We start from the raw sequence: 13,237 nt of genomic DNA, 5'->3' as shown, positions 1-13,237 counted from the left end.
GGGGGACACGGGTCAGACCATTGGGGGGGGCACGGGTCAGACCATTGGGGGGGGTTAAAATGTTTAGTCTGTTGCTCTAATCTTTTCTGTTGTTGTTTTCTTTTGATTGTGGTTTTTTGTTGTTTGTTGTTTTCTTTTATTTGTTGTTGTTTTGTTGTTGATGGTTGTTTGTTGTTGTTTTCTTGTTTGTTATTGTTTTCTTTTGTTTGTTGTTGTTTTCTTTTGTTTGTTGTTGTTTTCTTTTGTTTTTTGTTGTTTGTTGTTGTTTTCTTTTGTTTGTTGTTGTTTAGTTGTTGATGGTTGTTTGTTGTTGACTCAGGATCAGTATTAACAGTTTATAACTTACGGGCTGGATGGCGTCTTCGTGTCCTGCTCTGTCGTTGAGGTACCGTTGGGCGGTGTGGGGGGGGGCAGGGGAGATCCGGACGGACTGAAGGCAGGACTGCCGGGGTCAGAGGTCAACGGGGATGAGGCCCTGCTGCCGAGCCCCACTGTGGGGCTGTGGGAGGAGGCCGAGGAGATGGCCGGGGAGAGGGGGGTGTTGGCGAGGAAGGCAGGGGGCGTGGGGGAGGTGGAGGGGGAGGAGCCTGCGGAGGACGACAGGAGGTCAGGGAGGTTCTGACTGGACGAGCGGCGGCTCCTCCTTCCCTCCTGGTCACTCGCCGCCGTCTTCCTCCTCTCTTTGCGCAGCTGGGGGCCGGAGTCGTCCACCTCCCCGTCCTCGTACTTCAGAGCTGTCTGCACACACACACACACACACACACACACACACACACACCAGTGAACTCTCACTGTTATGACTGTAACTGTAACTCTGATCCACTGTAACACCCTGTTGTTCATGTGCCTTGATGTCATGTTTGTTACAGGTGTTGTTATTGTTATATATTGTTATTGTTGTTATATTATTGTTGCTGTTGTTGTTACCTCGTAGATGGTGAACTGGGCCCTCAGGTCCGGCTCCGTCCCCTTGTAGTTCATGTGTTTGTGGATGATGGTCTCCATCCCCAGCTGCTCCAGACTGTCTGTCACATCGTAGAACGAGTCCTGGTCAGGGAGCGCTGCCAGAGTCTGACACACACACACACACACACACACACACACACACACACACACACACACACACACACACACACACACACACACACACACACACACACACACATATTACTAGAGCTCAGTGATAGTGTCGTCCTCTCATCATTTCAGATCTCAGGTGATCTGATGTTATTGATTGTCTATTTACCTTGTTGATGAGCGTCATGGCGAACATGAGCAGCTCTGTGTCGGAGCCGTTTCTCTCCTCCAGGACCTCCATCACATAACTCCACGGCTTCACACCTACACACACACACACACACACACACACACACACACACACACACACACACACACACACAGAGGTGTGGTAGAAGGTAGATAACATACATAGAAATAATAGTATCAAACATGGAGAAAGAGTGAGAGTGTGCGTGCGTGTGTGTGTGTGTGTGTGTGTGTGTGTGTGTGTGTGTACCTCTCTGTCCGTCCACCGTGTTGACGGCGTTGATGAGTCGAGGACTGTTTGACTCTGAATATTCCACGAAGACGATGAGCAGCTTCAGAGACGTCTTCACCACCAGACGAGACTGAGGACACAGAGACGTTCAGCGTCCAGCAGGGGGCGCCACCACTCCACTGTGATGTCACACTATAATAAACTACATTCTAATGTTTGACCTTTGACCTCTGTGATTCATGTCAGGAAATCTGCAGACACCTGAGCTCAGCTGTTTATTTACCTGAGGTATTTTAGTGACAGGTGAGGACTGAGTCGGATACACTCACAATCAGTCTGTCACACACGTCTGGTGTTTTTCACAATAAAGCTCTGCAGGTTGTTAAGTCTTGGTATTTTTCAGAATAAAGGTCTGCAGTTTGTTTAGTATTAGTGATTTTCAGAATAAAGGTCTGCAGATTTTTTAGTCTTAATGTTTTTCAGAATAAAGGTCTGCAGTTTGTTTCGTCTTAGTGTTTTTCAGAATAAAGCTCTGCAGTTTGTTAAATCTTGGTGTTTTTCAGAATAAAGCTCTTGGTGTTTTTCAGGATAAAGCTCTACAGGTTGTTGAGTCTTGGTGTTTTTCAGAATAAAGCTCTACAGTTTGTTAAATCTTGGTGTTTTTCAGAATAAAGCTCTACAGGTTGTTAAATCTTGGTGTTGTGTTTTTCAGAATAAAGCTCTTGATGTTTTTCAGAATAAAGCTCTACAGTTTGTTGAGTGTTTTGCAGAATAAAGCTCTGCAGGTTGTTGCTGTGGACTCACCAGACTTCCTGTCAGTGTGTAGAGCCACTGCACCGTCTCATTGTGGTTTATCACCCCGTTCATACCGTCTACAAACAGCATGATCTGACTGAGAGCTGAAGACACAAAGACAGACAGTTACTGATAGACAGACACAGACAGACAGACAGTTACTGACGGACAGACAGACAGTTACTGATAGACAGACAGTTATTGACAGACACACAGACACACAGTTACAGACAGACACACAGTTACTGACAGTTATTGACAGACAGACAGTTACTGACGGACAAACAGACACACAGTTACAGACACAGTTACTGACAGATAGACAGTTACTGACAGACAGACTGTCCGTGTCTGTCTATCAGTAACTGTTACTGACAGACAGTTACTGATAGACAGACACTGACAGACAGACAGTTACTGACAGACACACAGTTACTGACAGACAGACAGTTACTGACAGACAGACAGACAGTTACAGACAGACAGACAGCAGGTGTCTGTCGGTGGTGTCTAATCACAGGTTGGGTCTGTCTACGTGCTGGGAGTGGTCCACTTGTCCTGTTTCATTTAAATGACTCCAGTGTCGTTTTTAGTGTTTCGTTCAAACGGTCAGAGATTCACAGGAAACAGAGCCAGAGTCTGTTTTTTCCTGACTGATCCTGAACCTCACACTGAGCCCCTCAGCTCCATCACATCCTGTTTCCTTCCTCTCAGAGATGTCCCTGCTGGTCGTCGGGGCCCCCCCTCTACAGGGGCCAAAGATAAATCTGCAGGTGCTGACATCATCAACAGAAGCAAATAATCAAAATCAATAAATCATATTTTTAATGAGACTTTCTATAATCTGTGTTGTTTTCCTCTGAAATACTGATGAACACACAGTATATAACATCTGTGCGAAAGGGTCAGAGGTCAGAGATCACAGACTGACACACTCTGCTTTAAGGAGATGCTGCACTGACTCTTGGATGAACAGCAGGTGGAGCTCTCACAAACTAACGAACTCCACAGAGACAGGAGGAGAAGAAGAAGGAGGAGAATGGACTGTGATGGAGGGATTCAGGAAAACCTCAAACTCCTCACAGCTCCTCATCAACACTGGTATTTTTCAGAATAAAACTGCAGTTTTTCAGAATAAAGGTGGGTGGAGTCTCACCTCTCAAGATGTAGTTCTGGTAGTTGTGGTCGGCCTCGGCTCCAACTTTAATGAAGCATGTCAAACCTTCAGATGCCACGAACTCTGGAACCAGGTCTTTATCATCCTGGCGGGGGGGGGGCAGAGAGGGAGAGAGAGGGAGAGAGAGAGAGGACCTGGACTGTTACTGTGACTCTGGATGTTTCCAGAGGAACTCATCATTTGAACGTGATGAGAAACACTGAGATCAGATGATGCTCCTGTTCTGACAGTTCAGATTCATGTCTGAGCCTGGAGGCTGTGTGTGTGTGTGTGTGTGTGTGTGTGTGTGTGTGTGTGTGTGTGTTACCTGGAACAGCTGTTTGAGGGAGAACAGAGAGCGTCTGAGCTCTGGACCATGAGAGTTGTACAGCTTCTCTGAAACACACGAGAGAGAGACAGGAAGTGACATCACGATCACGTCGGACTCTGTGAATCAGTGATGCTGTATGAGCGGCTGTAATAACTGTGACTGCTGGAGGAGGAAGCACCTCCCTGTACATCAGTGCTTCTCTATCTCATGTCCCAATGGAAAATCCCAAAAATAATGGCGACCGTCGTCGGACCTCATGACAATATGGAGGCCAAATAATTTTTCACAGAGCAGTTTTATAATTCACTCTTCCTGTTGCTGACCTGCTGTCCATGGACGTGATATTTAATCAGACTGAGAACTGGTTCACAGTCAGGTCCAGCATCAACATAAAACTTCCTGTTGGTTTATCACTGACTAAGTAATGTAAGTAATGTTTTCAAACATAAGTTTTTAAAGACCATTTCATTTGCAATCATTTAAAAGCATTATTTACATTTATATATTTATTTATAATTATGTCTTTTCAATAAATTTGTAAATGCTTTGCAAATGATTTGTCGGCCCACTTGTAATACCTTCGCGGGCCACCAGTGGGCCCCAGCCCACAGCTTGGGAACCCTGATCACATCACATCAGATCCAGTATATGATGAACCACAGTGTTTACAGTCAGCAGGCTCCAGCTGTCATTACAATGTGTCAGAAAACTTCATATATAAAACAAAAACTTTATTTATACAGCTCCTTTAAAACAGCCATTAAAAGCTTCATAAAGAAGCAGAAGAACGTAGCAGAGACACAAGTTAAGTCATTAAGTCAAAGCTGTGTGGGAGAAACGATTTAAAAGCAGACTGAGTGTTGTATTCTCAAGCGAAGTGTTGCAGAGAGTTCAGCTCATCTGAGGAGGAGGAGTCAGGAACCTCGGCACCTGCACAGCTTCAACAGGTGAGAGTAAAGATTTAAAGTCCTCTCTAAAACAGACAGAAGTCATGTGATCACTGTGTTTCAATAATCCAGAGAGAGGAGATCAAATCATCCATCACTGTCTGGAGAACAAGGAAGTAAAAGATCTGATTCCACATGTTCTCACGTCGAGTGGAGAAGGAACAACGAGATTTAACATGGATCCAAGAGTCAGGGCTGATCTAGAGTCACTCCAGAGGACACCACATGTGATGTATATATGTATATATATAGATAAGTATATGTATATGTATCACAGTAACTTGCCTGGTTTCACTGTGACTCTGACTCCTCTGTCTCTCTAACCTACGGTGGCCTGGACAGGACCAACTGTGGCTGCTTTCACATTCCTCACACTCCTGTGGCTTCTGGTCAGTGTGTGTGTGTGTGTGTGTGTGTGTGTGTGTGTGTGTGTGTGTTGGTCACTTTGTCCTGCTTCCTCCATGTTGTGTGTGTGTTATTATTCCAGTCCTGCATCAGACTCTCAGCATCTATAGAACCTACTGAAGACGTATGTGGGGGTGACCCCTGACTCACTCTGCACATCATTTCTACAAACTGCTTTTTTGACAGTTGGGTTCAGCTGAATGCTCTGGCCCCTCCCCCACTGTGACATAGGCAAGCCCCGCCCAGACCCCCCCAGACTCCCTGACCTCCAGCAGACTGTTAGCTCTAACCGCCAGCTCTACGTCTCTCTCAGTGTCCTCCCCCTCAGTTGCAGCATTTACCCTTTAAAATTACACCATAGCAGCCACCCAGATCACCCATAGCAACTGCCTGACGGAGAAACACCTGAGAACACCTGACAGCCCCCTGACGCTCTGATAACACTGTATCTCCCATGAAGCGCCACAGAGCTGCAGACGAACCACAAGGAGGTGCCAAAATATTTCATGAGCAGGTCGAGGTCAGATTGTCTGTCTGCTCTTTATGCTAAGCTACGCTAACTAGCTGCTGATGTCCAGTCAGAAGATGAACTCAAATTAACTCCATCATACACACACACACAAACACACACAGCCTATCATAGTAACAGGAAGTCACGGGGGTCGGTTGTCACAGCAACATGACATATAAATCAGGCCTTGTTGAGTCTCAATGGGCTTCATGCTGCACACAGTCAAATCCCATGATGCCACAGGGCAGATTCACATCAGACCTCGACCTGCTGTGACCTCAGGTAACCTCTGAGCTGACTCAGTTTTAGTACTTCAACTAATTCTAGTGTTTACTCTGTTGACCTGTGTTTATGATGAGACACACACACACACACACACACACACACACACACACTCTGTTGTGGGATGTTTGTGGGACGAAACTCCTGCAGCAGAAACATCCAAACTAAACAACACTAACCCTGTTACTGTGGAGAGCCTCACAGATGACAGCGTGTCATATCGGCTCTTATTGTGAAAGGTCTCCAGCAGGAAGCAGCCTGGTTCAGAGAGCGAGAGGAGACGAAGGAGAAAGTTTTCTATCATGAAGCAGGAGGATGACGTGCAGAGTCAGCTGTCTGCTGTTGCCACGGAAACTCAGATTATCAATCTCCATCCCTCCATCACACAGAGAGGAGGATAATTAGAGGTGGAGAAAGGAGGCGGGGCAAGAAGCAGACTCTGGTTCGTTCTTTCAGAGTGTGTGTGTGTGTGTCAGTGAGTGTGTGTGTGTGTGTGTGTCAGTGAGTGTGTGAGTGTCAGTGTGTGTTTGTCATTGTGTGTGTGTCAGTGTGTGTTTGTCATTGTGTGTGTATCAGTGTGTGTGTCAGTGTGTGTTGAGACACATCAGTGTTTGTGTGTGTGTCAGTGTTTGTGTGTGTCAGTGTGTGTGTGTCAGTGTGTGTGTGTCAGTGTTTGTGTATGTCAGTGTGTGTGTGTCAGTGTTTGTGTGTGGTCAGTGGTGTGTGGTCAGTGTTGTGTTGTGACAGTGAGTGGGTGTGTCAGGTGTTTGTGTGTGTCAGTGAGTGTGTGTGTGTGTGTGTGTGTCAGTGAGTGTGTGAGTGTCAGTGTGTGTTTGTCATTGTGTGTGTGTCAGTGTGTGTTTGTCATTGTGTGTGTATCAGTGTGTGTGTCAGTGAGTGTTTGTGTGTGTCAGTGTTTGTGTGTGTGTCAGTGTTTGTGTGTGTCAGTGAGTGTGTGTCAGTGTTTGTGTGTGTCAGTGTGTTTACTGTGGAGTAAACAGGACGCTCCGTCTCATGTGTCCCAGCAGGAGTTCTCGACCCTGAGAGAAGCTGCATCATTTCACATTAGAGCTGCATGATATGAAAATAAAAAATCATATTGATATTTTGTTTTTTTTATTTATTTAAACTTTAATTATTCAGGTGAATCCTTTTGAGATGTAAATCTCATTTTCAAGAGAGACCTGACTGTTCATAAAAAAGTCCAAAAATAATTTACCATTCAATTTAAATAAGAACCAAATAACAAACACAGAAAATGTAAAACATAAAAGAATGCTGAGAGGTTATATAAGTTCATTTTCAGATGATGTGATTTTTGTTCCTTTATATGGAGAATCTGATCTGTAGCTCCACAACACTGACGGTGCTAACAATGCTAATGCTAACAATGATCAACAATGAGACACATTTTATATTTATCAAAAATATGATATGATGGAGATTTCTATTATATTTAGATTAACTGTGCAGCTCTGACAGACAGTGTGGGGTCACAGTGTGATGTCACAGCATCAGTGTGATGTCACAGCACAGAAATAGCAGCAGGCGTTATGAAGCTATGACCAACAGTTTGACAGTCTGGTGTCAAACGACTGGACAAACGTCTCACGGCAGGACGAGACATTTCTAAACCGACAGAATCAATAAATCTGTTTCCAGAGTCAGCTCAGAGACAGAGGTCCAGGATCAGGACCATGTGACCCTGTGTCCCTCATGAAGACAGTCCTCAGCCAGCCTCCTGTCAGTGTGTATGATGCAGTGAACAACAGGCAGCTCATCATCACTGTACAGGAAGTCTCTCCATCCAATACATGAACCATGTTCATGTCTCCATGTCCACTGTTCACCTACGACCTAACATGGCCGACATCATCACCTGACGTCCTCTCCCAGACCTCTGAGGGTCTGTGTGTGACACACATCCAGATCACTACTGTTTATATTAGAACATAAAAGAGTTTTCAATTCTCAAATATCAGATGGTCCCTGAAGTCTCAGTTGGTTTTAGGGGCTAAATGTTTGTATTTAATGTGTTTTTATGTTCTGTTGAATCTGCTCAATGACCCCTCACATAGGTCAAAGGTTAAAGGTTTCTCCTCTCTGATAGGTTTATCTGTGTGTGTGTGTGTGTGTGTGTGTGTGTGTGTGTGTGCTGCTGCAGCTCTTCAGCTCTGTGACGTCTCCTCTGATGAAACATTCAAACCACAGACTCCATGTTGTTCATGGAAACTTTCCACGTCTGCTGCTTCATTTTACACACGACACACACTCTGGAAACTTCTGCTGTAGCTTAACATCAGGTTCAGTGTGTGTGTGTGTGTGTGTGTGTGTGTGTGTGTGTGTGTGTGTGTGTGTGTGCAGCAGCTTCAGAGGTTAAACATCTAATCACTGAAAATTGCTCTGATATGAGTTTTCATTTCAGACTAAATTACAGCCGAACAGATGAGAAATGAAGAATTTGAGATATTTCAACACACACACACACACACACACACACACACACACAGACACAGACACACACACAGTCTCTGTTAAACGAAGCTCAGACTGACAGTGGAAGCAGCTCCTGCAGCTCTGAGGCGTTCGGGTGTCATGGGAGAACAAAGCGCTGCTGTGTTAAACATCACTGTAAAAAACATCTGGTGTGTTGGTGGAAAACGTCCGTCTCTAAATATTTCTCTGTTCACATGTTTCACCACAGAGACTAAAAATAAAGGCTGACGTCAGAGGTCTGATCTGAACGGAGGACACGGATCTGATCAGCTGCAGTCTGTCTCTGATATTATCTGATCATTTATTTGATCAATGATAAATATCTGTAAATATAAATATCACAGACGCTGTGTTTGAGGACACGACAGAGAAGAGACACGTTTTACACTGTGAAAGATCTGACCTGAGGTCTGAGCCTCTGGCTTTAATAACTATAATCAAAGATCATTATCAGACATGTTTATGTTGGGGGAGGGGTTAAAGCTCCACACAGCTTCACTTCATGTGGCCTGATCACACTGATGACGACGTGGAGGTGAACTCAGCTGCACTTTAGCTTCATTCACAGTGTAAAGAAAAGGAAAAGTTATAGACGATGATGAGGTGAAGCTCGAGGATCAGAGGAAACATCTGGAAACATCAGTTCAGTTTTACTAAAACTCATCCAGATCAGATGAGATGTACACGTATACGATTATGTCGTTTATAAGACATGTCATTGTGATTCTCTGGAATTCGTGTCAGAGAGGGGAAATGCATTATGGGAAATGATTTTGTTTGTTTTTTAGCTGTGAAGAAGTTTTTAAAGCGGTGGTTCAGACGACGTCAACATCAAAACACAACGACTAAGAAGATTCACACACTGGTTTCAACCTGCTGCTAACCAGCTAGTTCAGGTGAGAGAGGAGGAGGAGTCAGTATCATCTCTCACCTGTCACTAAACCTTCACTCCTCAGCCTCAGATAGACACATGAAATAAACCCATCGGAGACCTTCAACCTTTTATTATAGATCATCGTCTTCATCCTAATGTTCATTGATATTTAGAAAATCAATTGATGCCATAAAGAGTTGAAGAGAACTGAGAGTGAAGTCAGATCAAGTTTTATTTGAAAAGCACCGATTCACAACAGACGTTACCTGAAGGCCCTTTCCAAACAGAGCAGGTCTACACTTTCTCTTTACGATATTATTATTAGTTATTATAATTCCCACCAACAGCAGCGCTAGGCAACAGTGGCAAGAACAACGAGAAGAACGTCCCTTTAAGAGGCAGAAACCTCGAGCAGAACCGGACACGCTCCCAGGAAAAGAAGATTTACAATAAAAACCAAATGTTCAAGGTCTCAGAAGGTTTTTATTTCATGTCTCTACCTGTCCACGCCCGGTTCAGTCATCTGTAAACTAATCAGTTCATAACCCATCATCATCATCACCACCTTATCTCCCATGATGCCTCAGTGTTATCACCTGATCACAGTGACAAGGGTGGAGGTTCATCCTCTGGGGACAGGGACTGTGTGATGTCTGATGGTGTCATGGGGACACAGACTAACAGCAGTGCTTTCTGGGTAAGCTGAAATAAACACCAGCTGATCTTGTGTTGGCCCCTCGGGCCCCTGAGGACGATCCAGGTGTGTGAGGTTCACCTGCTGACAGAGGGTGGAGTCACTCTCAGACAGGAACATGACTCATCCACACACTTTGACCCAAGATGGCTGCCAACCAAACAGTGTTTCACCACAACAGCTGAGTGTGTGTGGGGGGGGGGGCGTCCTGGATTATGAAGAGCTATAAGTGTTTTATGATGCCAACACACACACGCCAACTGAGCGTGTGTGAGATTCCTCTGTCCTGACCACACTGTTTACTGGAGGCTGTGTGTGAGGGGTGAAGGTTGGTGATGCATTCATGTCCCATCAGTCAGACTGTTAAAATGAGCTTTGTAGAAAACACCACGCAGCTCAGCTTTCACCATAAACACTCACAGCATTCATGAAGGGAGGGGGAGCTGAAGATCAGAGCTACGAGTGTGAGACTCCCTCGTCTCTTCGTTTATGGGTTTTTATTTCTAGAGTTAAAAAGTTAAAAACTGGAGGAACCAGGTGAAAATGTGTTTGAGAACAAACAGAATAAAAATCCCTTCAGGACCCGAGTCACTGACTGTTCTCATGAACAAGGTGTCGTCAGGTAGAAAACCTCTCACGACTTCCTGAGAACTCGGGGGGGGGAGTCTGGACATAAAGCAGAACATGAACCCTCTGAACTTGAACACACCTCAAACACACTAATGGACATGTGAATGAATCTACAGGGAGACTGTGGATGTGTGAAGGTTTTAGATGTTCAGATTCTTCTCCATCATCATCATCATCATCAGGAGGCGCCTGATTGGTCCAGATTCATTCATGAGCAGACAGCGAGTCCAAACACAGTCATCTTCAGGGACCAGGAGAACCAGGAGTCCTGCAGCAGATGGTCTGGTCCCACAGACTCCTGACCTCAGCATCATGGAGTCAGTCTGGGATCAAGGTGTTTTCACACCTGCACGTTTTAGTCTGGTGAAACTGAACCCTGGTTCATTTCCCCCTCGGTACGATTCGTTTGTGCAGGTGTGGAAACAGGAGTCACATCCAGGTGTTTAGAGGAGGTGGTCTCTGGACTCTGGAGCGGGTCATTCCTGGTGTGACAGAGTCTGAACTGGATCTGACTCGACCAGCAGGTGAACTCACATGTTTGAGTTCAACGGTTCCCGTCACTTTCTTCCTGTGTTCACTTTCCTGCTCCAGACAATCTGACCAATCAGAGGAGGGAACGTTCTCACCTGGTTTGTAATGAACGAACAAGTTTACAACCTCATCAACTGAACCGGAGCAGAACAAACATCCTGAGACAGAAGAACTGAGGCCAGTTCTCCAAGGTCCAAGACGGTCTTCTCTGGTCTTCAGGTACTTCACTATCCTGCTGCAGAATGAATCCTGCTCCTCACAGATACAAACCAGAGGACGGCGGTGGACGACCAGTGTGAGCACAGGGACGTTTCCTGGTGGTCTGAGGATCGTTAATGGTCAACTAGACCGGTGATGATGGAGTGAGCAGGAATGAGGTCTCGGTCTTCACACGTGACTGTAGTAACAGTGGTAATACTAGTGATACTTACGTAATAAAAATATAGAAAACCATCAGATTTATCTTTTAATCCTTCAATGTTTTTGCAGTTTAAGTCTCAGCAGCAGCAGCAAGACTTTAACTGATTCAATCATCGTTTATCTGTGAGCTGAACTTTCTGAAACATCCTCAAGTGTCGGGGTCGTCACACAACAGGACTGAGCCAGATACATCACTGTGAAAGAGACAGAGGGACGGAGGGAAGGATGCCTGTGTTTATCCTGAAGAAACAGGAAGTGACCCAGATAAACTTAGTGTGGTATTTCCTGTTAGTGCCACTGTTGCTAATTGAGTCGGACTGTGGAGGAGGAAGAGCCAAGGACTTTCTTTAGAGAGGAGCTTCAGAGCCACCACACTGCTCTGCAGGGATCACACTCGGGTGCTGTTTGAGGCTATGAAAGACACCATGATTGTAGTTTTCATCAACCCTTAAACACCCTCCTGTAACCTAAACTAAACTCCCATCTCTGTCAGAAGTTTAGAGAAGGTCAGCGCAGCTTCAGAAAGGAACAGTATCTATGATACTGACACAGGTGATTGTTCTGTGTTAGTACCACTCCACCTTCGCTCTGTGTTGGACACAGTAGACCATCATCATATATAATACATATATAGGAGGCTACAGGGCTGTGTGGGTGCATCAGGCACAGTATTAGTCTGGTGCGACTGACAGAAGTTTCACTGTATCTGGGCCCCTGATGTTCTCTTTATATATTTGGACAGATTAAACATATTTAATGTCACATATCTTTTCTTTGCAGATGATATCGAACTCTACGCTTCATCCAAACCCTGAGGCCAAGGTTATATATGTTATATATGTTATATATGTTATATATGTTATATACGTTATACAGGTTAATTAAACCTGTCTTAACTCATCAGGAAACTTTCTGAGGCTCAGTGCTGATGAGACGGAGGGATGATCCGTCCTTGTCATTGGACACTGATGTGAAGCAGCTGGAATTTGGTTAATCTGTATTTCATGTATTTTATTGTGTATTAGCAAATACATTGATGGTCTTTGCTTTGTACTTTATGTGAATCTGTAAAGCACGTGTGACTTAGACTCAGTTACTCTAACAGTTTGTTCTTACTGTTCTCTGGTGACAAAGAGTCAGAACTGTTCTCTACAAACTGCACAGGGTGGTTCACTGGTGGTTAAAACATCAGCAGGACATCTAAAGACCAGGAGGTTGTTAAGGGTTAATAAAAAGCTCCAGCTCGACAGTCGCTGTGACTTTCCCAGTCATCATGTTGTGTTTACATTCCTGTCAGATCCAGAGTGGCCGGGGGGGGTGGGGGGGTAAATCTGTCCCAGTTTCCTTGTGAGGGAAACGATGAGTCTGATCTGAACGTCTCAGGAGATTCAGACGTCTCAGACTCACGTACAATCAGCACAAAACACCAACACCTGCTACAGCTGCTGGAAACAGGCAGGTGCCACTTCTCAAAGCCTTGTGGCTACTGTTGGGAATCAAACCCACGACACAAAGGAGACAATTCAGTCAGTGTGAAGCTGGATGGTTCACATCCTGCTGAGTCTGAACAACAAATGACAGGCAGGAGCAGAGCAACAACAAAACATGGAAGGAAACACACGCACGCACACACACACACACACACACACACACACACACACACACAC

General features: G+C 45.0%; 1 protein-coding gene across 1 annotated transcript in view; it reads right to left on the bottom strand.

The window, feature by feature from the left end:
• LOC111225269 (FH1/FH2 domain-containing protein 1-like) overlaps nt 1-13,237 on the bottom strand; it is a 45,967-nt gene that overhangs the window by 17,022 nt on the left and 15,708 nt on the right. Inside the window, exons 4-10 of the mRNA XM_022750041.1 lie at nt 3,778-3,845; nt 3,450-3,555; nt 2,303-2,397; nt 1,517-1,628; nt 1,247-1,341; nt 928-1,071; nt 347-738 (exon numbers count right to left, since the gene is read on the bottom strand). Coding sequence (XP_022605762.1) covers nt 347-738; nt 928-1,071; nt 1,247-1,341; nt 1,517-1,628; nt 2,303-2,397; nt 3,450-3,555; nt 3,778-3,845 — 1,012 coding nt within the window. The remainder of the gene's footprint in view (nt 1-346; nt 739-927; nt 1,072-1,246; nt 1,342-1,516; nt 1,629-2,302; nt 2,398-3,449; nt 3,556-3,777; nt 3,846-13,237) is intronic.

Source organism: Seriola dumerili, unplaced genomic scaffold, assembly GCF_002260705.1.
Source record: "Seriola dumerili isolate Sdu_G_001 unplaced genomic scaffold, Sdu_1.0 BDQW01000012.1, whole genome shotgun sequence".
In the NCBI taxonomy this organism is placed as follows: domain Eukaryota; kingdom Metazoa; phylum Chordata; class Actinopteri; order Carangiformes; family Carangidae; genus Seriola; species Seriola dumerili.
Note: the sequence above shows the minus strand (reverse complement) of the source record. Positions and strands in the feature narration are given on the sequence as shown.